The 27,940-nt window shown below is 38.7% G+C and overlaps 2 protein-coding genes across 16 annotated transcripts in view; one reads left to right on the plus strand and one right to left on the minus strand.

Annotated features, from left to right (window-relative positions):
- Nucleotides 1-630, minus strand: part of LOC141389583 (uncharacterized) — a 62,093-nt gene extending 61,463 nt beyond the window's left edge. For 3 of the 13 annotated variants that reach the window (XM_073961308.1, XM_073961305.1, XM_073961296.1), the window contains exon 1: nt 518-609. The gene's annotated coding sequence lies outside the window, so the exon portion shown is untranslated. Of the gene's footprint in view, nt 1-474 lie in introns of all 13 variants that reach the window. The other 10 variants (XM_073961306.1, XM_073961299.1, XM_073961300.1 and 7 more) reach the window with 10 other exon arrangements.
- Nucleotides 479-27,940, plus strand: LOC141389582 (fatty-acid amide hydrolase 2-A-like). Of its 3 annotated transcripts, none has more exons than XM_073961295.1 (8): nt 479-509; nt 1,162-1,461; nt 1,518-1,743; nt 21,137-21,354; nt 21,424-21,717; nt 21,805-21,921; nt 21,981-22,253; nt 27,426-27,940. In XM_073961295.1, the coding sequence occupies exons 2-8, from the start codon at nt 1,291-1,293 to the stop codon at nt 27,699-27,701; spliced, it is 1,575 nt and encodes a 524-aa protein (XP_073817396.1). In that variant the 5' UTR covers nt 479-509; nt 1,162-1,290; the 3' UTR covers nt 27,702-27,940. The 3 variants fall into 3 exon arrangements, with proteins under 3 accessions (XP_073817396.1, XP_073817395.1, XP_073817394.1); XM_073961294.1 differs by lacking the exon at nt 479-509 and adding an exon at nt 649-882; XM_073961293.1 differs by lacking the exon at nt 479-509 and having other exon boundaries at nt 1,022-1,461.

Consider the following 27,940-nt stretch of genomic DNA (forward strand, 5'->3'; position numbering starts at 1 on the left):
TTTACAAAGTTTCAGCCAAAAAACGAGTAAAATTAATTGATTTGAACCGAAAAACATTTATCCTTCTTTCAGATATCTATTTGATATTAAATAATATTATTTTCATTCATCTTTTCTATTTTTTCTCACAATTTTGGTGTTCTCACCACATTTTTTACTTTTTCAATTTTCAAAATAAACGAGAGAGAGACCTGCCAAAAAACTTTTTGGTATACCAACTTTCCGGCAGGCATTTGACTTTTGTTTCTAAAATTGTACGCGAATTTGAAACGATGGACAAGAAATGCAACTGCAGTAAAAGAGGAGAGATAAATTCTCTCATTTGTTAGAGATGGGACATAATTTATCCTCGTTCTGAGAGTAATTTAAATTGAACAATGTACAAAAATCGTTGTTCGTTCTCAAAATTTTGTATGGGAAATGAAGTAATTATATCGTAATTTGGGTTCGAACAACGAATAGAGAGTGAATTACCGTCAGTCTGAACAAGGCATTACTGAATAATGAAAGTAGGTACCTTTTCAATGAAAAAATAATATTTTAGTACTTTTTGAAATTTCTAATTTTCCATCCCCGATATCAACAAAACACAACAACCGACGATTTACGCTAAACTACTACCATTGTCGGAACAATTGTTGTTAGTTAACTGACAAACCAAACAACTACAGTGAGTTTGGTGTCAAAAAAACAAAGTGATTGGCTGTTCGATACTATACATATTCTATCTCGGCGCTATCTTTTGCACTTCACCATTATTTGCGTGTAAAATTAGATGACAAATCAAGTACAACAAAAACATTACCTATCCCGCTTAATTTAATTCGATCTAATACAATGATTGCGGTTTTTTTCCTATTAGGTCGGGCATACGTTTGGTAGGTTAGTATGTCTGGGAGTGATAAGTTATATATATGTACATACATATATGCTCGAAGTTCTGTGTGTGTTTTATTTTTTCGATGATAATCAACAAGCAAATATTCAAAGCTAATATGCTAGCAAGCCAGCTACTGAGTACTTAGTGAAGTGAGCGTGAGGGTAGCAAAACTTGTCTCAAAATGTGGATGCATTCGAATTTGATTTGCCGGCTAGTTTGTAGTAGTTGTTGTGTTTTTTTTTCTAAATAAGTGCACATAATAAACAATTAATGTACTTTAGTATTTACTGCATTTACTTTAAACATTTTGCTCGATCATTGTCTGACTGCCTGGCATGTCAGTCGCTATTAGAAGCTTGGCGAATTAACTTGTGCACTAACATCACAAATAAACAAACGAACGACTTAAAATGAGTGTCTTCCTAAGGGTTCTGGCATTTATCTTCAATATTTTGGCAGTGATTGTAAATGAAATTACAAATTTAATAATACCACGACGTAAGCCCTTGTATCCAGCAATAGATAATCCGCTGCTATTGAAATCGGTAACGGAACTGCTGACTGACCTCAAGGAAAAGAAGGTAAAAAAATAAATGATTAAATCTTCATTTTGAAATCTAATGTAAGTAAATCGTAGCTTACCTCAGAACAAATTGTCACAACGTATATTGCACGCATTAAAGAAGTCAATGCCAGACTTAATGCCGTGATTGAAAATCGCTTTCTGGAAGCCATCAAAGAGGCACGTCATGCAGATAATTTAATAAGCAAGGCCAAAGATGAAGTCCAGTTGCTGATGCTGTTTAGCCAATATCCCCTGTTGGGTATACCGTTTACCGTCAAAGAAGCGTGTGCTGTTAAAGGTAAGAGGATAGGTTAAAACTTAATTTTAAAGTTTTTAATTAAAGTGTGAGGAAGTGGTAGAAAAAAACATATCGGTGCCTTACTTCCACAACTTCGTTTCTTAAAAAATAAAATAAATTTTTAGGAGAGAAATAAAACGATTAATGTTTTTATACATCGGTGGTTGGGTAAAAGTTTAAATTCAATTATAAGAACATTGCGTGCCAATTACCAATAATTGCATTTAACCTTTTAGTCAACCACCACCGATACATCTAAAAATTATAGTTTTTTATCTCTCCTAAAAATATTTTTTTTTAAGATACGAGGTTAAGGAAATAGTGCATCTGTAAGTAATTAATAAAAAAATTATTTAATTATAACACTGTACAACAAAATGCAACTATTTTTTTAAATTACAAGAAACCCTGCACTGATTATGAACGAGGGGCGAAAAAATAGAAGACACGTGTATCGGCGTTTTGAAAGTTTACGTCGGGAAGTACCCTAAATGTGTTGGGGAAGTTTCCCACATTTATAAATTTTGGAAATATTCGACTTAGGATTCGTTTACGTTAAAAATTTCCTTTGTTCCTTTACGTTGAGATTACTTAAAGTTTAACCAGTTTTACCATTTTTAACTCGGAAAGCGTTTCTTAACACCAAAAAGTAGTAAAACTTGAAGCAAAATATAAGAGTGGTGGCTTCCTCTTTTACTACTTTCTGCTCGACATGCTGATTTGGCATTTATTTGACAATTAAGGCAAAAGAAAAAAAGAAAACAAGGCGCATTGTCAAAGCAAAATAAAAAATAAAATAAATAAAAAAACAGTGTAATTTATTTTGTTTGTTAAGCAGGCATGTATTTTTTGACATTGCTTTCAGATCAATTTTAACAGAGAGAACTGCTACATTTACTATTAAAACAGTAAAGGAACAATGCTAGTGTCTAGTATATTATTCAATTTTTTAATGTTAATTATGAATGTTTCCATACAGAATCAAAATCTCCCAAAGTACTTTACTTTTTGGAGATGGTGCCAAAAGAAGAAATGTTCCAGTAACCGATTTGGTCCATACTTTGTCCATCGTGAAATTTGCACCAGACTAAAATAAGGTTTCAATATGGACTCAATCGGTCCACTCCTTCGGGTACCTCCCACACAAAATTTCGGATAAGTTCAGTTTAAGGCCATCTCTTGAATCGCTTTGATTTTTGTTTTAGTAACTTGTATTCACTGCCCTCCATACGACGGTGCAAGTTTAATCAGGGGCAAGTCCATACTTCCTGAGAAAATAGCCTGAAATTTGCAAAAAAAAAAAACACACAAAAATTCGGAAAAGTTCAGTTTAGGGTCATCTCTCGAATCGATTTGATTTTTGTTTTAGCAACTTGTATTCACTGCCCTTCATACGACGGTGCAAGTTTAATCAGGGGCAAGTCCATACTTCCTGAGAAAATAGCCTGAAAGTTGCAAAAAAAAACCCCTATGACACCGTGTGAGGTGGTTGGAGCGCAAGATAACTCTCGAACGGATCTGACGATTCGATCCAAAATTTGGCCTTAGTAATATTTTGTCCAAACATAGCTTAAGTTTGAAGATAAGCCATATCGGTCCACTCCTTCAGGTATCTCCTCCACAAAAGTTCAAAAGTGTTCGGAAAAATTGTTCGTACGGTAACTCTTGAAGGGAGTGGCCGAATTGGTCTATACTTTACACATCCTAATATATCTACCAGATATAGATCAGGTTCAAATATGGACTATATTTGTCCACTCCATACGGTACCTTCCACACAAAATTTCGGATAAGTTCACTTTAAGACCTGATATCGAATCACTTTGATTTTTGTTGAAGCAACTTGCATTCGCTGCCTCAATTACGATGGTAAAAGTTTTTTAGGGGTAAGTCCATACATCTTGAGTAAATAGCCCGAAGAGTGTAAAACCCCCTATGGCACCTTTATTGTGGCTGGAGATCCACTTCCATAATGGTCAATGTCGATCCATTCCTTTTAGTATCTCCTCCGCAAAACTTTTGATCTTTAATTCTAATCAACATTTTTGTCGGTTAAAACGCCAAAATTTTTAAAACCCCCTAAATACATACGTATTTTGGGAAAAAATTGTTTCAATATGGAGAGGCTGAGGGTATATCTCTGTCGGCAAAGCCGACTGATACTTTTTTACTTGTTTTCTTATTGGCATACATAAACAGACCCTTAGAGTTCTGACGTGTTCTAGGGCCTATAGTGAAATTTCATGGCGAACATTTTTATAGAATATTCGTATCCGATTCGATCTCATTTTAAATACGATTTAAAACGTTTTTTGAAAAAGGTACCAAAAATCTCCCTTAAGTGGCCCGTTCGAGGGTTACATTTTTTTTTAACTAGCAGAGTAGTTGCTTTGGATGTAATAAACGTGGATTTACTTTTGTTTAGAAGTAAATAGTGATCATATGGTATTTACAGGTACCCAAGTCTGTAGTACATAGTACATCGATTTTGTGAACCAAATTTGAAAATTAGTGGAGTGGGAAAAATTGTATAAAAGTGTATATTATTTGCTGTTTGAGTTGTGAAAAGTGAGTACTTCAAATGTATAAAGGTGCCAGCTGCAGAGGTTTGCAGACGAACATGTTATTTCTCTTTTTCAGTGACCAGGGAGTTACCCCCTTTTTATATAAATGTTTTGCGGTGCCTATTAAAGCTCGAAAACGAATGGACCGATTACACTGTGAACACAAATCTTGGGGCAGAGATAATTCCTTTTGAAGATGAAAGCCCTTGGTGAGTATATTAAGGATCCCAAGGGCAGATCCGCCGTGAGTCGAACTTCCGCGTTTTGGCGTGATGAAGTTTTTGCTAGAGGCATCAGGAATTAGCGTTATATCTTTGTTTACTGTTGCTTTAGCTTATTTTTGAGATGACATGTCTTCAGTCGAATTGAATGAGGATTATTTTCGTAGAACACTTCGACCTTCTAACTCGCTTCCTTCAATGTCCTTTTCGTCCTTTATTTTAAGAGCCGCTATAAGAGTGTAAGATGACGTTTTTCAGCTACGAAATGGGTCTCTAGCAAAATCTTCATCATGCCATAACGCGGAAGTTCGACTCACGGCGGATCTGCCCTTCGTGGTTCTTAATATACTCATCAAGGCCTTTCCTCCCCAAGAGGAATTTTCCGTGCACCAGACTTTCACCTCCATTTTGTTGCACAGTGTTATCATATATTTTTGTGGGCTTATTAGGTACCTAATAATCTTGCTTTTGAACAAGAGACTTTTAAAAAATTTCAGACATTTCGTGTGGATACTGAGGGCACAACCTACAAGGCGTGGGCATAAACCGACAAATTTCAAGGGGAAAGTTTTATGCCCCCAACGAAGAATAAATACCAAATTTCAGCAATTTCGGTGTGATAATGAGGCTAAAATCTTCAAAATACCGAAAATCGGGAGACACCTTTATATGGGTGCTATATAAAAACGTGGACTTGCACCCACAATTCTCTGTTGTAATGTATCATACCTCTGACGTAGACAAAACACCAAATTTCAATCATTTCGGTTGGTTATTGTGATTAAAACTTTCAAAATACCGAAAATCGGGAGGTACGGTTCTATGGGGGCTATATCAAAACGTGAACCGAACATCCCAGTTTTTTGTCCTCGATATTGTAAGTCAACAATAAGTACGTGTACCAAAGTTGATGCACCTACGATAACTCCTTCTATTTTTGGCCACAGTTAATATTAACTCGCGACATAAAGCGACGCACAGTGGTTCAGGAATCGATTTTCCTGGCCAAAAACCCTAATTTATTGCTGTCACCGATTGTTAATTTCTATATGGGATTCGATAGTAAACATATTGAAACTAAGGAAACCAAAAAATTAGGTCAAAATATTGGAAAGTGGGCGTGGCATGCTCCTAAAGAAGACAATTTTTTCGCAATTTTGGAAAATACATCATTATTGCAAATTCCTTGAGAAAGAAATAGCTATTTCTCGGAAACTATAACAGATACTGTGTTCACTGTTACTTTGTTAGGTAGGCAGGATTGCTGTCTTAAAGAGCTGTAAATTACCGTAGCGTTTACAAGAAGTGAGCTATTTTATTTTTCCTCAAGTACTAATTTTAGTGAAATTCCAAATTTATGGGACTAGAACTTTTAGGGAACAGCTTTAGCTATAAATTGACATTTAGAGTTCCTAAGTGTCAATCACTTATATAATAAAACTAGTGGACATAGGTCCATGTTTTGCATTGGCCCCCATATCACGTTACCGCCCGATTTCTGGTATTTTGACGTTTTAAGTAATATTTCTAGACCGAATTAGCTATAATTTGATATTTACGGTTCTTAGTGACCAAAAAACTTATATTCGAAAAAATTATGAACATAGGTCCATGTTTTAGTATAGCCCCATATAACAGTACCTCCCGATTTTCGGTATTTTGAGAACTTTACCTACAAGTTTTAACCGAATTATCTGTAATTTGAACATTTGACATTTAAAGTTCTTAGTGGTCACCACACCTCTCCACCAAAAATTGTCAAGAAAGGTCCATGTATGGATAAAGCCCCCATATGACGGTACCTCCCGACTTTAAGTAATTTGATGATTTTAGCTACAATATTAAACCGAACTAGCTGTAATTTGGGTGCCACCGTGGTGCAATGGTATGCACGCCCGCCTTGCACGCAGAAGGTCGGGGGTTCGATTCCCCGGCCAAGCAACATCAAACATTTTTCAACGGTGGCAAAATACCCCTCAGTAATGTTGGCGACATTTCCCGAGTATTTCAGCCTTGAAAAACTTCTCCACAAGTGGTGTCTTAAGACACGCCGTTCGGACTCGGCGATAAACAGTAGGTCCCATATCATTGAGCTAAATATGAATCGGGGTGCACTCATTGATATGAGAGAAGTCTCCCTTGTCCCGTATGGGATGTTGTGGAACAATGTTTTGTTTTGTTAGCTATAATTTGACATTTAAAGTTCTTAGTGGTCACAACACCTCTCCATCAAAAATTGTCAATATAGGTCCATGTTTGGATATAGCTCCCATATAACGGTACCTCCCGATTTTCAGTAATTTGGCAATTTTAGCTACAATTTTTAAACGAACTAACTGTAATTTGACATTTGAAGGTTGTAGTGGTCACCACACATCTACATCAACAATTTTCAACATAGCCCAATAAAACGATACCTCCCGATTTCGGCACTTTGAGGATTTTACTTAAAATGTTTAAACGAACGTGGGTCCATGTTTTGGTATAGCCCCAAAACAAACCTCCCGATTTTTCGTACCTTAGCTTTATTTGTTGGACGAACTTTCTGTAATTTGAAATTTAAGAGCCAACAAAAATTTTGTAACAAAATTTCTTCATTTAAGTTCATATTTTCGTATAGCCCACATATAGGGGTACATCCCAACTAGCTGTTAATGACATTTGAAGTTCCCACGTAACGCAACGTAACGTACCGATTTTCGGTATTTTGAGGATTTTAGCTACAATTTTTAACCGAATTAGGAGTTATTTGACATTAAAGGCTCCCATCCAAAACTGTCAACATAGGTCCATGTTCTATTATAACCCCTATATAACGGTACCTGCCAATTTCTAGACCACCAACAATTTTCAACATACATAGTTAGATATAGGAACCATAACAAAGGGCCTCCCGAATGAAGCATTTTATGTACATTATCTGACATTTTAACGTACCCACTTAAAGTTGGGGACAGGAATGAAAACTAATTATTCCATTTTAGTTCAGAACATTTTATGGTGGAGGGTATGAAAAGCTCGGGCCGGTCGAACTTAACGCTTTTTTTACTTGTTTTAAATAGTTAGAACATATGAAAAACTCAAAAACACTCATATTTATTTGGATGCAAAATATGAAAAAAACGCAAATTTGTAAATTGAACTTGAATTTCACTGTAACTGCTAGACCGTACTCGAATGTTGTTTTATGCACCTGAAAGATGATTATGTTATCTGTCGCACAAAGAAAAATTATGAAAACATATCTGTCCGTTCAAAAGTTACAGAGTTTTGACCAGGAAAAAACTATTCTGAACCACTGTGCGAAATAAACTTTCAAAACGCCGATACACGTGTCTTCTATTTTTCCGCCCTCTTTCATAATCTGCCCGATTTTATTTGTAATTATTTTTTTGTGTTGTACAGTGTAATTTTAGTATTTTGTGGACTTTCATATCCGTTGTTGACAATATCGTTAATCACAATTAATGCGGGTGTTGAAATAATAGTGTTCTTTGTTAACAAAGAAGAGGCTAGATATAACTTTTGAAACAAGGCTAGTCTCTCTGCCTTAAAACCACGTTGGTACATAGGCGAAATATGGAAACATAAAATTTTAAAATAGTGTTGTGACAAAAAAACTGGTTTATGTAAGGAATAAATTTACGTTTTTTTTAATTCCCAAACTACCTGAGCTTAGTCAATCCTCAGCCCCAGCCAACTGAACTTGCCGATGTTGAAATAAAATAATTGGTTATTACGAAATACATTTTTACTTTTATTTTGTAATTTTCCCGGCCTGATTGACTAAAGTCCAAACTAATTGGAATATTGAACTTGGTTTTAGTTTCTTATCAAAAAAAAGACGTGGATCTTCTAATGATGATAACAAAACGCCATGAATATGTGTACAATGACGAAAGCTATATTTTAAACTATAAAAATAGAATTTGACAGACAGGAATACGAGATAAGGAGCTTAGAAGAAATACAATTTTATACCCTACACCAATATGTTGGGAGGGTATTATAAGTTGGTTTTGGCGGAAATGTTTGTGTCCGCCACTTTGAATGCGGAACGGAAATAAAAACAACAACAAACACTATTTAATACGGAGAAGGTGAACACTAGAGTTGTGCCAAAGGAACTATATGGAACTATTTAGTTCATTTCGCAGTTCCAATTTGAAAAAAAAAGTCGGCCTTATCTCACCCCTCACACAAATCAACACAGAGGTATTTCAATTTATGGCTTTCTGTCCATGGGGTTACACTCCACGGTGCTCTTAAAACAATTTTAAATGGAAGGTGCTTACACCTCGGAAGTTTTTGCGGATTCTGAAACTACAATGTTTATAGATGAGAAAAATCAAAAAACAAAAAAATCGCCGGAGCGCTTTTTAAATACATCGCGATTTAAGTTGACATATTTAGGGGTTGTTTAGGTTTGCTTAGAAATCGCAAGTCCTATCAAAATGGGACTAAAAACAAGTTGTAGCTATGAAAATTCTCTACAAGATTGACCTTTATGATATTCTCGTCGGTTTTACCGTTTTTGAGATATAGAAGTCCAAATTGGGACAATTCAAATTCAATTCATTTCTGTATCGCCACCTTATAAAACAATGTCATGACTGCAAATTCCCAACTTAAACTTATATATCTAAAAAAATGTTATTACTTAGGATAAGTTACTTAAGCCAGTCTTGTAGAGAATTTTTACAGTTTTAAAATTTTCTCAGGTCCCATATCGATAGGACTTACCGTTTTCAAGCAAAATCGCGAAACCCTAACAAAAAAAACCTAAAAATGTAAACTGAGCTTCTATATCTCAAAAATGGTACAGACTGCGAACAAATCGTAATCGTCAATCCTGTAGAGAATTTTCACAGCTACAACATTTTCTTTAGCTCCATTTCGATTGGACTTGCGGTTTCCAAGCAAAATCGTGAAAACCTAAAAAACACCTAAAAGTGTGAATTTTGACCGCTATTTATTTAAAAATCCCTACAGCGATTTTTTCTTGTTTTTGCATTTTTCTCATCTATGAACTCTGCTGTTTCAGAATTCACAAAAACTTTCTATGTGTAAGCGGTTTTCATCAAAAGTTAGTTAAGGCGCATCCTTCATGATATTGTTTTATAAGGGGGCGATACAGTCAGTACATTGTCCCAATTTGAACTTCTATATCTCAAAAATGGTAAAAACTACGCAAATACCATAAAGGCCGATCTTGTAGAGAATTTTCATAGCTACAACATTTTCTTTAGTCCCATTTTGACAGGACTTGCGATTTCTAAGCAAAATCGTGAAAATATAAACAACCCCTAAAAATGTCAATTTAAATCGCGATTTATTTAAAAAGCGCTCCGGCGATTTTTTTTTGTTTTTAGATTTTTCTCATCTATAAGCATTGTAGTTTCATAATCCGCAAAAACTTCCGAGGTGTAAGCACCTTCCATTTAAAATTATTTCAAGAGCACCGTGACTCTGTTCTTAGGGTAAAAAAATGTCGCATATGTGATATAATTCCAATCGTGACTCTCATTACAAATTGCATATCGCTGGATATACCAGTTCATTCATATAGGTTAGGCCGGGGCGATTTGAAAACCTTAATGAGCCCTTCGAGTTTCTGATTCCTGGGATTGAACTGAGCAAAAAAGTCCACTAGACCATAGGTCTACCGCGAAAGCCAAGCCTCCCGATTTTGACTTTAAGTTTTTTATCCACGTTTTTTTGATATTTTAGCATATATCTGTCAAACCATTGAGATTTTCGATCCAATACAAAGACAAAAATTGTAGCCAAGACAGTGATAAAGAACTCTCTAATACATCGCACTGCCTTCAGGCAGTTTTGGCCTTGAGAAGGTGCAAACTTTTCGGAAAATGTCGATTAATGGCACTGTGCTACAAAAGTTGACCAGAAAAATATGCAAGTGTTTTGATGCAAAATTATATCGTGTTGGGATCCATGAACAACGACAATGCCTTTAGTTCGTTTGTATCACTTCGTTTTATTTTTTATACCCTCAGCCTTTAGGCTAAAGAGGGTATTTACACTTTGATACGACCAAAAATGTGCCTCATCGAAATAATGGTTTTAGACCCCAAGTATGTTTGTACGATATCCGTTTCAGACAATTTTGAGTAGATCTAGCAATGTCCGTCCGTCTGTCTGTCCGTCTGTCTGTCTGTCTGGCTGGCTGGTGCGCACGATAACTCTCGAACGGATCAATCGATTCGGTTCAAATTTTGGGTATCGAAATATTTTGTCTAGATTCGATTTAAGTTCGAAGATGGGCCATATAAGTCCACTCCTTCAGGTACCTCCCCCACAAATGTTCAAAAATTGTCGCAAAACTTGTGCGCACGATAACTCTTGTAGGGAATAACCGATTTGGTCCATACTTTACACATCGTGTAATTTCTACCAAACTTAGATGAGGTTCCAATATGGACTCAATCGGTCCACTCCTTCGGGTACCTCCCACACAAAATTTCGGAAAAGTTCAGTTTAGGACCTTGTCTTGAATCGCTTTGATTTTTGTTTACGCAAGTTGTATTCGCTGTCCTCTATACGACGCTGTAAGTTTCATTAGGGGCAAGTCCATACTTCCTGAGAAAATAGCCTGAAAGTTACAAAAAACCCTATGACACCGTGTGTAGTGGTTGGAGCGCAAGATAACTCTCGAACGGATCTGTCGATTCGGTCCAAAATATGACTTTCGTAATATTTTGTCCAAACTTAGTTTAAGTTCGAAGATGGGTTATATCGGTCCACTCCTTCCAGTACTTCCCCCACAAAAGTTCGGAAATCTTCGGAAAAATTATCCGCACGATATCCCTTGAAGGGAGTAACCGATTTGGTCCATACTTTGCACATTGTTAAATTTCCACCAGACTTCGATGAGGTTCCAATGTGGACTCAATCGGTAAACTCCTTCGGGTACCTCCCACACAAAATTTCGGAAGAGTTCAGTTTAGGACCTGCTCTCGTATCGCCTTGGTTTTTCTTGTAACATCTTGTATTCACTGTCCCCTCTACGAAGGTACAAGTTTCCTCAGGGGCAAGTCCATACTTCCTGAAAAAATAGCCTGAAAGTTGAAAAACAAACCCTATGACACCATGTTTATGGGTGGAAGATAATTCTCGAACGGATATGCCTATTCCGGCCAAAATTTGGCCTTCGTAATATTGTTTCCAAACTTAGTTTAAGTTCGTAGATAAGCAATATCGGTACACTCCTTTAGGTACCTACCACACAAATATTCAAAAATATTCAGAAAAATTGTGCGCACGATAACTCTTGATGGGAGTGACCGATTTGGTCCATACTTTACACATTCTCATAATATCTATCAGATATAGATCAGGTTCGAATATGGACCATATTTGTCCACTCCATCCCGTACCTCCCACACAAAATTTTGGATAAGTTCACTTTAAGACCTGCTATTGAATCACTTTAATTTTTGTTGAAGCAACTTACATTCGCTGCCTCAATTACGATGGTAAAAGTTGTTTCAGGGGCAAGTCCATACTTCTTGAGAAAACAGCCCGAAGGGTGTAAAAACCCCCTATGGCACCCCCATGGTCTATGTCGGTCCATTCCTTTATGTACCCTTTCCGCAAAAACTTTAATCTTAATCAACATTTTTGTCGGTTCATACAACCAAAATTTTGAAACCCCCTAAATACATAATTTTTTTTGTGAAAAATGTGTTTCACTTTGCACAGGCTGAGGGTATATCTCTGTCGGCAAAGCCGACTGATACTTTTTTACTTGTTTATAACGGAAAAGGTAGTAAAAATCTGGGTTTCTTACATTTTCAAATTTATAAGGGTATATCTTCTTTTTTTCACAACGGATTTCTATTGATCCTTCTTCCTTTTAAAAGGGTGAATAATATCTTTCGAACAAGTTATTATTTTTTTAATCGGTTCACAAATGGTTAAGTTATAGTGGTTTACGTCTGAAAACCCCCACAAAAAAACTATGACTGAATTTCTCACAATTATCATTTGCTTAAAAACGGTAAGTCTTGTCGAAATGTGACTAGGGGGAATCTGATAGTTGTGAAAATTCTCTACAACATAAGCTTTTGAAAATTTCTCTTAGGTTGTACCATTTTTGAGATACTTTCTTAGCTGACCCATTGCAGAACATTTGTTCCATAAGCCGAACTAAGAAAAGATCTCCAACTCTCTCTGTTTACTGCTTCCTATTCTGGAATACCGCGCCTTTTCATCTCTTCATCCACTTGTTTGCTCCATATAAGCTTAGGCCTGCCAATTCTGCGTGCACCGCCATGCGACCCGAATATATACGCCTTTTTAGCGGGTTCATCATCGCTTATTCTTATGATATGGCCTAGCCAACGCAATCGTTGCATCTCTATACGTTTATCTATAATGATGTCGTTGTATAGCAGATACAGCTCGTGGTTCATACGACGTCGATATTCACCGTCAATGCAGATTGGTCCATAGATCTATCGAAGAATTTTTCTCTCAAACACACCAAGCACTGCCTTGTCTGCTTGCGCAAGTATCCAGGCTTCTGATCCATACATCAGCACGGGTAGTATCAGTGTTTTGTAAAGCGTTATTTTTGTTTGAGGAGTTGTGGCTTTATTCCTAAAGTGCTTACTCAGCCCGAAGTAGCATCTGTTGGCCAACACTATTCTTCTTCGTATTTCACAACTGATGTCGTTTGTTGTGTTTACGGCGGTGCCGAGGTAGACAAAGTCCCTTACTATCTCAAAATTATAAGAACCAACATCAACAGTTGGACCGATCTCTATGGACGCGCGACGAACCATTAACTTTGTCTTCTCGCCGTTTACCAGTTATCAGTTACTTCCTTTACCGATCGACCTATGATGTCAATGTCATCGGCATAAGCAAGTAAGATATGGCTGTTTGTATATATTGTGCCAGTTCTTTTCATCTTCGCATCTCGTATAACCTTTTCCAGCAGGATGTTGAAGAGATCACACGAAACCTCTTTTGGTACCAAACTCTTCGAAAAGGTTCTTTCCTATTTTAACCGACGATCGAGTATCGGTTAATATCATTCAACAAAGCCGGATGAGCTTTGCAGGGACACCAAATTCAGACATGGCTGGGATTACCTTTGAACGCAGCGGGCTGTCGACGGCTACTTTCTAATCGACAAAAAGGTGGTAGGTGTCGATCTGCATCTCTTGGGTCTTCTCCAGGATTTGCCGCAGGGTAAATATCTGGTCAATGGTGGATTTGCCAGGTCTAAAGCCGCATTGGATGGTGTTAACTAGCTGATGAATACACCTTATCAGCGTGTCGCCTCCGGTTTTGAACAGCTCGCCATCGGCTCCTGCTGCCTTATTATTCTTCAGCCGACTTATTGCTGTCTTTACCTCATCTTGGCTGGGCGGTATACATTCAATACCAACTTCTGGGATTGGGACTGTGGTATCTTCGTCGTCTTCGCTGCTATTGGATACCAACAGTTTTGAAAAATGTTCTTTCCATATCCTGTCTCCAGATCAAAGAACAAGTAATCAAATTGATCATGTTGTGATAGATGGAAGACATTCATCGAGCGTGTTGGATGTACGATCGTTCCGAGGCGCAAACATTGATTCGGACCACTACCTTGTTGCAGCAATGTTACGTACCCGTCTAAACGTTGCAAATAAAGCACGAACAGACACAACGCGGAAGTTGGACATCGATAGGCTGCAAACACAACAGATAGCCACTGTATATTCCACTCAACTAGCCCAATTGCTTATTGCGAGCACTCCTTGTCCCGATAACATAACAACACAATGGTAACATATTGCCCACTTCATGCACACAGCCGCAAAATCCATACTTGGATTCCGGAGACCTCCACAAAGGAATTCGTGGTATAACCAGGAGTGTTGTGCTGCTACCGAAGAGAAAAATGCGGCATATGAAGCTACTTTACAATCAGTAGCAACGCGTAGCGCACGAGAGACATATCGGGAGAAAAGGAGTGAAGAGAAACGTCTTTCAGTAAGAAAAAGAGAGAAATGGAAAAGCGGGAGTGTGAAAAAATCAAAATGTACAGGAGCCAGAATGAAGTCCGAAAATTCTACCAAAGAGTGAAACATCAAACAGATGGCTTTGGTACAGGCACATCCTCCTGTAGAGACCAGCAAGGTAATCTGGTAACAGATACAGATAGCGTGCTCAGGATATGGAAAGAGCATTTTTCAAACCTGTTGGAATCCAACGAAGATACCACAGATCCAATCCCAGAAGATGGTACTGGATTTATACCGCCCAGCCAAGATGAGGTAAAGACAGCAATAAACCGGCTGAAGAATAATAAGGCAGCAGGAGCCGATGGCTTACCAGCCGAGCTGTTCAAACCGAAGGCAACACGCTGATAAGGTGTATTCATCAGCTAGTTAGCCTGGCCCTATGCTCCTTATAGGAGTTTAAAGGAATAAATATTGTTACGGAATTAGATTTAACTAATCTCCGTGTAGACGTTGTTTTATTCCCCAGTACGATTTGTACCAAATAAAACAGGGTTCGTTTTAGATTACGTTTCTACAATGCTTTATTTACTTTATTACACTTATTCGGAACCGACTTTAATTACTAAGCACACAGCAAGTCTCTAGTTAGCACGCAGCTATTCTTTAACCGATCTGTTCAGTTCAACGCTTAAAACACAACTCACCCAATGTTGCCGTTCCTACCGCTATTTATATCCAAAATCTCCTTGGTCTAGAATTATCCACAAAATCTGGCAACATCTCGAATCTGTGCAGCGAACACACAGACGCACATTCGCACTAAGCGAACAACCATACTCACATATGTACATACATGGGGGAATACAGGCGGACGACAAGCACAGTAATGACGTAATTACAACAACAAACAAATGCAAGAAAGAAGTAGCAACTAAACGATAATTACATGATTATGGCAAAACAGACAAAAGCACATTAATAAAAGGTAAAGTAACATCTAGAATAATGAAGAGAGTTCTACATGGTAGTTGTTGTTGCTTAAATAAAGTAACTGCGTAATAAAATCTTTACGTTACAATTCAAATTTTTAAATTAACGGAAATTAAACTAAATTAACCTAAACCTATCAGTTACATTCGTAACAATATATATCAGCTAGTTAGCACCATCTGGATGGAAGAACGAATACCCGACGATTGGAACCTGAATATACTGTGCCCCGTCCATAAGAAAGGAGATAAGACTGTATGCTCTAACTATAGGGGCATAAGTCTACTCCCGATCGCCTACAAGATCGTGTCAGGGATATTGTGCGAACGACTAAAGCCTATGGTCAATGAAATAATTGGGCCATACCAATGCGGCTTTAGACCTGGCAAGTAGTCCACCATTGACCAGATATTTACCCTGCGCCAAATCCTGGAGAAGACCCAAGAGATGCAGATCGACACCTACCACCTCTTTGTCGATTATAAAGCAGCCTTCGACAGCCCGCTACGTTCAAAGGTATTCCAAGCAATGTCTGAATTTGGTATCCCCGCAAAGCTCATTCGGCTTTGTAAAATGACTTTAACTGACACGAGGTCCTCAGTTAAAATAGGAAAGAACCTCTCCGAAGAGTTTAGTACCAAAAGAGGTTTCAGACAAGGAGGCAGCCTTTCGTGTGACCTCTTCAACATCCTGCTAGAAAAGGTTATACGAGAGGCAAACGTCAAAAGAAGTGGCACAATCTACACCAATAGTCACATGTTAATTGCTTATGCTGAAGATATAGACATCATGGGACGATCAGTAAAAGAAGTAACTGATACCTTTATAAAGGTCGAAGGAGAATCTACTAAAGTGGGTCTGGGGGTAAACGGTGAGAAGACCAAGTTGATGGTGTCGACGCGCAATGAGACCAACTGTTGAAGTTGGTTCCTATAATTTTGAGGTAGTAAAATACTTCGTCTACCTCGGCACTGCCATAAACACAACAAAAAACATAAATTGTGAAATAAAGAGAAGAATTGTGTTGGCCAACAGATGCTACTTTGGCTTAAGTAAGCAGTTTAAGAACAAAACCACATCTCGTCAAACAAAAACCACGCTTTACAAATCAATGATACTACCTGTGCTAATGTATGGTTCCGAAGCCTGGGCCATATCATAAGAATGAGCGACGATGAACCCGCTACAAAGGCGTATAAATATGAGCCGTTTGGCGGTGCACGCAGAATTGGCAGGCCAAAGAATAGATGGCGCAAACAAGTGGATGAAGAGAGGACAAGGCGCGGTATTCCAGAAAGAAAGCAAGAGACAGAGAGAAATGGAGATCTTTTCTTAGTTCGGCCTATAGAACAAATGTTCTGTAATGGACCAGCTAAGTAAGTAAGTAAGTCATGGCTTAAAACGTCAAATGTAGGGATGCGCAAGTCGATTTTCGAGTAATCGATTCCTCGAGTTTTTGATTCTTTAAATCGACTTTTGACTTCATAGAAAATCAAAAGATCGATTTTCTATTATGATTCTTAGATTTTTGCAGTGGAAATCGAAAGATCAATTCTGTTTTGACTTTTTGATATACTACGAAAATGAAACGTACATATTACATTGGTAATATCAAGCAACAATATATTATTTGTTGTACTGATGAACAAAGTCCCAATTTACATTAGGCGAGTTTACTTGCGGCAATTGTCAGTTTGTGGGTGAGAGAGGGTGTTGAGAGGCAAAGGGTTACCATATACCTCACCTTTCTCTCCATCAAACTGACAATTGCCGCAAGTAAACTCGCCTAATGTAAATTGGGACAAAGTTAATCTAACGATACTATGAACACACATACCCTTTATTATTGCATAATGTCAACAACTATAAAAATGTCAACCCTGGTCTTGACAGAATAGGCCATAATAAGAAAAAATTTGTAATCAGCTAAGTTCTGGCCTACCTTATAATTATTCTACCATGGGTATAAACAATTTTCATGGTCCGTTATTAAAATTTCAACACAATATCAGAGGTAGTCATAAACTCTCCAAATGTTTTGTGGAGGATGTTCCTAAGGGAATAAGTTCCATCTTGAAAGTTGTTCTAAGTGCGGGAGTTACTTCTTGGGACTTTTATCGTACCGACCAGTGATTATGTAAAAGATTTTTTAAACTTGTTGTCAATTATGTCAGTTCAAACTTGGACTTTCCCAAGAAAACATTTATTTAACATTAAACTGCACTTAAGCACTTCTGTAAAATTTTCAGAGCGTTCCTCGAACAGCCCTTAAAGTGTACATAAGCGACAATTTTGAACTTTTAGAAGTAAGGTTTCCGAAGGTGCCCGTGACATTTGGGTGCCTGTTATCTCTGTTACATTCTTGAACATCTGTTTATGTACATAATTATATTCTAAGCTCATTTTTCTGTACTGCAATCGGTTCCAATAGATTTTTCATGTTTAGCCTGAGAAATTCTTTTTATTTTTCTTTTTATAGTTAATAATAGAACTTATTATACTATAATAGTAAGTTTACATATAGCTGGATTTAACAAATTAACTGGAATTCAAATGTAAAAAACCTCATAAAGTTAACGCGGCAAAAAGCTCTTATGTAACCTTTTCCTTAAATATTTAAAATCCAGCTTCCGTTAATGGCCAGAACAGAATCAATCGTCGCTTGCTTTGCTTGTTTCCCCAAATGTCAAATTATAAAGGAATGCCAGAGCCTCCTAAAGGGAAACTCAAGCGGATTTGCAAAGAGGCTCTGGCATTCCTTTATATTTTGACAGTTTGGGAAGCAAGCAAAGCAAGCGACGATTGATTCTGTTCTGGCCTTCAGAGTTTTTTGCTGTCATATTAGAAGATCGACATTCGCAAATTTTGTTTCAAAAAAAAACTTCTAAATTCCAATTAGTTTGGACTCAACTAAATGGGTGATATAAAAATGATAGATTGTATGCTATAAAATTACGAGCACTTAGCTCAAAAAAAAAACAAATAGCAACCAATTTAAATACAAACAATAGCAACTAAAACAAAGATTTTTGAGTCATCAAAGTATGTCATTCAAAGTTATACGTGCCCCCTTAAATACTCCCTTCCCGTTTATAAATATGTACTTAATTTTTATTCGATTTTATTTGTAATTTGAATTAACCTGTATATTTTCTTATATTAATTTGTTTAAAACAAATTCAATTTATTTAATGCATTAATTCGATACTAAGTGTTTACTGACCTTGAATTTTAAATAATTTCGCTTTCTTCCATAAGAGAATGGGTGTCACCTGAATTGTGTTTTCTCTAGGAAAAATTTAATTCAGCCTAGCCTGAAGAGTGTGTTTCTATAGGAAAACCTCAGTGTACATGTGTTTGTATTTGTTTCAATTCAACATAGCTGAATTGTACTTTCTATATAAACACTTCAATTCAGCCTAGCTAAATTGTGTGTTTCTATAGGTAAACTTTAATTCAGCCTAGCTGAATTGTGTGTTTCTCTAGGAAAACTTCAATTCAGCCTAGCCTGAAGTGTGTTTCTATAGCAAAACTTTAATTCAGCCTAGGTGAATTGTGTTTTCTATAGGAAAACTTCAATTCAGCCTAGCTGAATGGTGTTTTCTATAGGAAAACTTCAATTCAGCCTACCTGAATTGTGTTTTCTATAGGAAAACTTCAATTCAGCCTAGCTGAATTATGTTTTCTATAGGAAACACATCAATTCAGCCTAGCTGAATTGTGTTTTCTATAGGAAAACTTCAATTCAGCCTAGCTGAATTGTGTGTTTCTATAGGAAAAATTTAATTTAGCCTAGCTGAATTGTGTTTTCTATAGGAAAACATCAATTCAGCCTAGCTGACATGTGTTTTCTATAGGAAAACTTCAATTCAACCTACCTGAATTGTGTTTTCTATAGGAAAGCTTCAATTCAGCCTAGCTGAATTATGTTTTCTATAGGAAAAACATCAATTCAGCCTAGCTGAATTGTGTTTTCTATAGGAAAACTTAAATTCAGCCTAGCTGAATTGTGTGTTTCTATAGGAAAAATTTAATTTAGCCTAGCTGAATTGTGTTTTCTATGGGAAAACTTCAATTCAGCTTAGCTGAATTGTGTTTTTTTACAGGAAAACTTCAATTCAGCCTAGCTGAATTGTGTTTTTTTACAGGAAAACTTCAATTCAGCCTAGCTGAATTGTGTTTTCTACAGGAAAACTTCAATTCAGCCTAGCTGAATAGTGTTTTCTACAGGAAAACTTCAATTCAGCCTAGCTGAATAGTGTTTTCTATAGGAAAACTTAAATTCAGCCTAGCTGAATTGTGTGTTTCTATAGGAAAAATTTAATTTAGCCTAGCTGAATTGTGTTTTCTATGGGAAAACTTCAATTCAGCTTAGCTGAATTGTGTTTTTTTACAGGAAAACTTCAATTCAGCCTAGCTGAATTGTGTTTTTTTACAGGAAAACTTCAATTCAGCCTAGCTGAATTGTGTTTTCTACAGGAAAACTTCAATTCAGCCTAGCTGAATAGTGTTTTCTATAGGAAAACTTCAATTCAGCCTAGCTGAATTGTGTTTTCTATAGTAAAACTTCAATTCAACCTAGCTGAATTGTGTTTTACTATAGTAAAAATTCAATTCAGCCTAGCTGAGTTGTGTTTTACTATAGGAAAACTTCAATTCAGCTAGGCAGAATTGTGTTTTACTATAGGAAAACTTGAATTCAGCCTAGCTGAATTGTGTGTTTCTATAAGAAACCTTCAATTCAGCCTGTCTGAATTATGTGTTTCTATAGAAAATCTTCAATTTAGCCTAGCTGGAGTGAGTTTCTATAGGAAAATTTTCAATTCAGCCCAGTTGAATTGAATTTTCTATAGTTAAACTCTAATTCAGCTTGGCTGAATTGTGTGTTTCTATAGGAAAACTTCACCTCAGCCTAGCTGAATTGTGTATTCCTATAGGAAAACTTCAATTAAGCCTAGCTGATTTGTGTGTTTCTATCAGAGCTCCGATTCACTCGCGAGTGAAAATTTGGGGGGAGGTTGTAAGTTTTTTGGGTGCTATTTTTTGGAGGGGGTGGGACAAGATTATTTGAGGGTGCGGTAAGTTTTTGTTTGGGTGGTGGAAGGGGGCAATTTGCCCCCCTTAAATTGTTCAAATTCAAGAAGAGTTTCACTCGCGAGTGGAATTCGAGCAAATTAGAGCGAGTATTCGGAGCTCTGGTTTCTATAACAAAACTTCAATTCAGCCTAGCTGAATTGTGTGTTTCTATAGGAAAACTTCAATTCAGCCTAGCTAAATGGTGTTTTCTATAGGAAAACTTCAATTCAATTTAGCTGAATTGCCTTTTCTATAGGAAAACTTCAATTCAGCTGAGCTGAATTGTATGTTTCTATAGGAAAACTTTAATTCAGCTGAGCTGAATTGTGTGTTTCTATAGGAAAACTTTAATTCAGCCGAGCTGAATTATGTGTTTCTATAGGAAAACTTCAATTCAACCTAGCTGAATTTTGTTTTCTATAAGAACACTACAATTCAGCCTAGCTGAATTGTGCTTTCTTTTTATTATTATTATATTGACAAGGCTAATGCCATGATGCGTTCTTATATCCATTGTTTCCTTTTCTCATTATTTATTTACAACTTAACTTTCGTCTTCCAGGTTTATCGTATTGTGTTGGCAGTGTTGCCCGGCAAGGAGAGAAAAGTCCAGAAAATGGTGATGCTGTTGAACTTATGAGAGCTGCGGGCGCCATTCCACTTTTGGTTTCAGCTAATCCTGAATATTGTTTAGCGTTTGACGGTGATACCATCGTTTCTGGTAAATGTCTTAATCCCTATGACATGCGGCGTTCATCGGGTGGTTCTTCAAGTGGTGAGGTAAGAATCATAACCATACCTCTATCTTCAATGACATTTACATTCTCTACATTCTGTTATATTTTCCAGGGTGCCTTAAATGGTGCTGGTGCCACACCATTTGGTCTTGCATCTGATATCAGTGGTTCAATACGTTTACCATCTCTGTTCTGCGGGGTTTTTGGTCATAAACCTACAGGAGGTCTGGTTCCAATAAAGGGACATTTTCCCTATAGCACGCGAGATGAAGATTTCCCATATTTCCTACAAATGGGTCCCATTACACGCTTCGCCAAGGATATGCCGTTGTTGTTGCAAGTTATGGCCGGAGAAAACGCTGGCAAATTGAAGATGACAGAACCAATTGATTTTAATAAATTAAAGGTGGGTTTTGACACGAACTTTTTATAATTTTGGAACCTGCAGAATATAAAAGATTCCGAATATAATAACAATTTAAATAATTTTTAGATTTATTATACCTACTCGATGGGTTCCCTGGTACATGTTCCAGTTGATTTTGAAATTAAATTGGCCATAACAAGGGCCGTGAAATGTTTTGAAAAGGGTGGAATTGCCACAGAAGAGGTAAGGGCCGCTCCTCACGGAAAAGCTATCCCAGGTAACGGTATTTTTTGTATTTACAGTTACATTTCGACGAATTCCAAAATGCCATAGAAATTTGCCTATCATCATTGGCCAGCATCAAAGGTCTTCCCAGCATTGTAACACAATCAACCACAGATAAGCCGAATAAATTGGAATTGACTCAAAAAATCGCCCAAAGTCTTTTTGGTTTGGCGCCGTACACAACAATGCCCCTCTTTGTAGAATTGATGATACTTGTCAATGCTTTCATATCCTCGAAGGAAGCAGCAAAGTGGAAGGAGGAAGTGAAACACATGCGTTCAAAATTGGCGGTAAGTAGAGGTTAACTTCTCACTCCTCCTTAAAAAAGGTGTTTTGAAAAATAAGTTGTATTAGTTATGAAATAAGAAATATTAGTTAGTAATGACGTAGGGGATAAATGGTACCAAACAACGGTCGTGACCGGCTTTAACATGGCAAAGCCCAGGACTTATCTTGGTCTTGGTTGGTCGTTGCGATAGTAACTCACCGCATCAATACAGCCTACTATGAAAAACCAAAGAAAAACAAACCCCTCTAAAGTTGACGACCCCCGCAAACGTTTTAAGGACCATGATCTACGAATCTGCACCTGGAATGTCAGGACTCTGTACAGAGTAGGTGCAGTTTATGCACTGGCTGATGTACTTGATATTATAGCTGTCATGAAACGAAGCATGAGCTAGGTGTTGTTGTTGTAACAGTGTTTATTATGTATGTATGTTTGTTTTTCTGTTCAATCTGAGTCTGGGTCTATCACCAGTTCCAAGAAAATGGCTGCTTCGATGGGATGTAGCCACAGATCCACTGGGTGCTTTGTATCGTGCGGGCCCATGCCGCATACTGGGCAGATGTCTTGCACGGCACGATCGATTTGCGCCCAATAAGAATTTAGGCGACTGCAATATCCTGAGCGTAGTTGAGCCAAAACTACTCTGGTTTGTAGTGGCAGCTGACGCTCCTCAGCTGCGATAGATGGGGTATGTACTCCGAGAACTTTATTCACACTATATTTGCTTATGGCCTTTGCAACTGCATCCGTGTGAATACTATTTAAACCTGCTTGATATGCCTGTTGATCTAGGGGTTCTCTCCTACATTGTTGGACTTCCCTCTCTAGAGCATGAATATCCTTCCTGATATGCCTGATTGTGTCGGGTCTAGCCAGCAGATGGTGATTGGGATGGCTCTCACGGTAACACCCAAGCAAGTACTGCAACGAAAGCATCTCATTATGTTGCTTTACTGGAAGAATCTTTGCCTCCTCATGTAGATGGTCCACTGAAGACTTGAGGAGGCACCCTGTTGCTGTTCTCAGGGCGGCATTCTGACAGGTTTGAATCTTTTTCCAATTCGTATCCCATAATCTCGGGGACCAGACTGGATCCGCATAGCTTACCACAGACCGACCTACCGCTTTATATGCGGTCAACAAGGTTTCTTTATCTGCACCCCAAGTGATGCCGGCTAGGGACTTGAGGACCTTGTTCCTGCTTTACAGTTTGTCGCAGATAGCTGCGGCGTGTGCGCATGACTTGAATGTAGTGTCGAATGCGAATGTTTTGTGGCAGTTTGTGGTCGGAATTCTGCTACCGTCGACCATGACATTCAACTCTCGTCCAAACTGAGCTGTCCATGTGGTTGTTGTTGTAGCAACTCATATATGTTCGTTCGTGTATTATTTCAGTTATCAAGTTCCTCTGTATCCAGACTCAAGAATTCTGCAACCTCGACTCTTTGGGTCAGTTACTGTCACGCCGTTGAAAGTAACAGCCGTTCTGTCAACCTTCTTTTCCGGACTCGAGAGTGATTTAACCGTTGCCCATAATTTACTTATTCCTGCACCAATGTTGCACTGCTTCAGATGGTCTAGCCACTTTTTCCGCTTATGTTCGCCCACTAGCCTGTTGACTTCAAGAGTAAGTTCTCTAACTCTTGGGTCTTCGGGGTTCGTACGACGAAGCTCATCACGTTCATTTGCTAGTCCCGTCGCCTCTGCTGGGAAATTTGGTCTTATTTCGGGTATTCGACCAGCAGGTATGTAGCGAGCGGCTGCTTTAGTGATGATGTCTCGGAAAGTTCTCTCAGCTACCCGAGGATCTGAGGGGGTGGGCAATTGACTGAAGCGGTGATTGGTAAATTCTCTGAAACCTTGCCAATCAGCTTTCCCATGGTTCAGGAAAGTACGGCGTTCAGAGGTTATGAAGTCGGGTGGTCTGTTTACGGAGACGATGATAGGGAGGTGGTCCGAACTAAGAGAAATGACGGATTGCCAGGTTACGTCATTTATCAGACCTGGTGCCACAATGGTGATATCTGGCGAGCTGTGGCAGTTTCCTCTAATTCTCGTAGGAGCGTCTTCATTCACCGTGCAAAACGTGGAGCTATCGATTTGCTCTGCCAGCGCTGTACCCCGTTGGTCATTACCTAGGACGGAGTGCCAAAGCTCATGATGAGCATTGAAGTCCCCTAGCACCAGACGGTTATCGCCCTCTAACAGCGAACTAATATTGGGCATATAACGTCGGGCACAGCTATTCATCGGCGGTATGTACACATTAAGCAGGTCTACCTCGGCAGTACCACACTTTACTGCTACCCCCATACACTCCATGTATGGGTCACTAGAGCAAAGCTCAAGCGAGATAGGTCTGTACTGGACAGACTGGTGTATTAGGAAGGCAAGTCCTCCTCCTCCGCTTCTTGTGCGATCCTTCCGCAAAACGTTGTAACCATCACAACGTAAGCTACAGGTGGCGGTGAGCTTTGTTTCCTGGATCGCGGCGACCATGATGTTTTTCCGACTCATAAAGTCCACAATTTCACTGACCTTATTGCGGAGACCGTTGCAATTGAATTGCAGGAATGATGCATTTCCGGGCCGTTGAACAACAACATGTGGTGTTAGATGCTGTATTTGTTGTTGTTGAGGAGACTGCGGGGGCGTCTCGTATTCCGACGACCACGAAGAGTCAGACGACGACGTAGAAGACGCACTGGGTGATGCGCTGACGCAGCAAGCAGCAACATACCTGTCGCTGTAATCCCGGGTGCTACTAAGGCCAGAGCACCCACGAAAATGCACCCATTCCATACATCCATTACATCTCACCATTATTGACATGTGGTGGATGCGGATCTGGCAAACGGAACAGATCCATACTGGCCCAGGGTTCATTTCTATCCCGGCACGGACCAGAAGAGCTCGGAGCAGGCATTCCGGGATAAATTGCCGCTCCCATGGTGAAAAAAATACACGAACACAAACACATAATTGTTAAGGTGACGGCCCGTGGTCGAAGATTCCTCCGAGTCAATCCGGAGCATAGAACCGGCCGTCGCGGGATTGTGTCCATGTGGTGAACAGAGTGGCTGTAGATTTTTTGGTGGAAATCTGCATATTCCTCGAGTGGAAAAAGGTGGTAAGATCAGTTAAATAGGTGTTCAGTCTCTCACAGATGTCATCAGGGAAGGTACCTGACATCAGGATTGTGCAATCATCCGCATACGTTACGATCTCGATGCCGTCTGGAGGGGGCGCAATACAGGAGAGGTAGAGGTTAAACAGTTCCGCAGATATCACCCCACATTGGGGAACTCCCTGTTTCACTCTACGGAGTTTGGACTTCTTGTTCCTGAATTCCACGTACGACTAGCGTCCACACATATAATTGACTATCCAACGTTTCAAGCTTGGCCGGAGGGTTGTCTGCTCAATGTCCTCACACAGCGTGGAGTGCCTGACTGTATCAAAAGCTTTTGATAGGTCAAGCGCCACCATCACTGTTCTATCTCACGGCGGTCTGTGGTTGAGTCCTTGGTAATGGCGTGCAGGGCTGTTGTCGTGCTATGCTGCTTACGGAATCCATGCTGATGATCGGCAACTTGATAGCTATCTCTAATACTGGGGAGGACTCAGGGGTCTTTGCTACGGGCGATTTACTCTTTGGCAGAACTTTCGGACTTCATTGTGGCTCCTGTACATCTCGATTTTTTCACACTCTCGCTTTTCCATTTCTCTCTTTTTCCTGCGGAAAAGACGTTTCTCCTCTCCCCTTTTCTCCCGATACCTCTCTCGTGCGCATCGCGCTGCTAATGATTGTAGAGTATTCCTATATGCCGCATTTTTCTCTTCGGTAGCAGTACGACACTCCTGATCATACCATGGATTCCTCGGTGGAGGTCTCTGGTATCCATGTATGGATTTTGCGGCTGTTTGTTATCGGGACGAGGAGTGCTTTGATTAAGCAATTGGGCCAGTTGAGTGGAATATGCTGTGGCTATCTGTTGTGATTGCAGCTTACCGACGTCTAATTTTCGTGTTGTATCTGTTCGTACTTTATTCGCTACGTTTAACGGGGTACGTACCTTTGCTGCAACAAGGTAGTGGTCCGAGTTTATGTTTGCTCCTCGGAACGAACGTACATCCAACACGCTCGATGAATGTCTCCCATCTATCACAACGTGATCAATTTGATTTCTTGTTTTCTGATCCGGGTTTTTTGCCGCAGCAAAGTCTATCAGCCTCATTCCGTTGTCAGATGTTTCACTGTGGAGACTGAATTTCCCGACTGTTGTGCCAAAGATATACCCGTTTCCAATTTCAGCATTAAAATCGCCTAGAATAATTTAATGTCATGGGCAGGACGTATGTTTCTTCTAAGCGCTAATAGAATATATCATTGGTCTGTTCGTCTTTGTCTTCGGTTGGAGCATGAGCGCAGATAAAGCTAATGTTGAAGAATTTTGCTTTTATCCGTATTGTAGCAAGTCTTTCATTCACTGGTGTGAAGCTGGAGACCAGACGTTTTAACTTCCGAATAACTAAAAATCCGCAGTCAAACTCATGCTTTGGTGTTGCCTTTAGGTATTGTTGTGACGTTTTCCCAATCCATCGTATTTCCTGTATGGCAGTAATGTCGGCCTTGTACTTTTCTGCCAATGCGTAGACTGCTCCTTCTCTATAAAGAGTGCGAACATTGCAGGTGTAGATTCCCAAATCCAAGTTGTTAACATTCTTATGGGTGAACGCGCGGCACATGTTAGCTCACTACCTTTAACGGGTGTTAAAAGTAGATCCCCAGGTGACACCACGGGGAGGTCAGTGTTCACTTGAAATTAAAGATGGACCAAGATAGATCCTGGGCTTTGCCACGTTAAAGCCGGTCAGGACCGTTCCTTGGTATCTTTCATTCCCTACGTGACCCAAACACAAGACACAAGATCAGCAGTTAAAATCGGAAAGAACCTCTCGAGCCTTTTAGGGAAGGCCAAAGCTCAGATTGAAAGACCAAGTTAAAGAAGATATCACGAAAAATGGCATCCAAAATTGGAGAAGTAAACCGGCATATCGGTTGGTTTCGAAATCTATTATTAGCTCGCGTATGGAACAAGACGTTCTGTTTAGTATAAAAGTCATCTATGTTATGAAATATTAAATTAATTTCCTCTCTCCTCCTTTTCAGAATATACTTGGTACAAATGGTGTCCTAATCCTACCCACCTATCATAAAACCGCCAATTTCTTTAATGGATGTTCCTTACTGAACATTAGTGGTGTCGTTTTTATGCTACTCTTTAATGTTTTGGGCTTCCCCGCTACCCATGTACCCATGGGTTTGGATCGTAAAGGCTTGCCGGTTGGTTTCCAAGTTGTAGCTGCACCCTATATGGATAGATTGTGTTTACAAGTTGCCACAGAAATGGAGGCAGCATTTGGTGGTTGGGTTCAACCTCAGTAATTATATCAGCCAGGAGATGGCTGAAAAGGTCGTGCCGAATCGATTTCTATATAATGTCCATTATAAAGGAACTGATGATCTAAACTAATAATATTAATGATATTATATTTATTTAGTTGTAAGTTTAATATGTTTCCTTGTTGTTATTGCTGCTGTTACTTAATACTATTTTGTTAAATATTTGAGTGAAGGGATTCTGAAATGATATTCTTTAAATAAAAACATAAACACTTTGATGA

Source organism: Musca autumnalis, unplaced genomic scaffold (assembly GCF_047663935.1).
Source record: "Musca autumnalis isolate F117 unplaced genomic scaffold, ASM4766393v1 scaffold_1, whole genome shotgun sequence".
NCBI classification, from domain to species: domain Eukaryota; kingdom Metazoa; phylum Arthropoda; class Insecta; order Diptera; family Muscidae; genus Musca; species Musca autumnalis.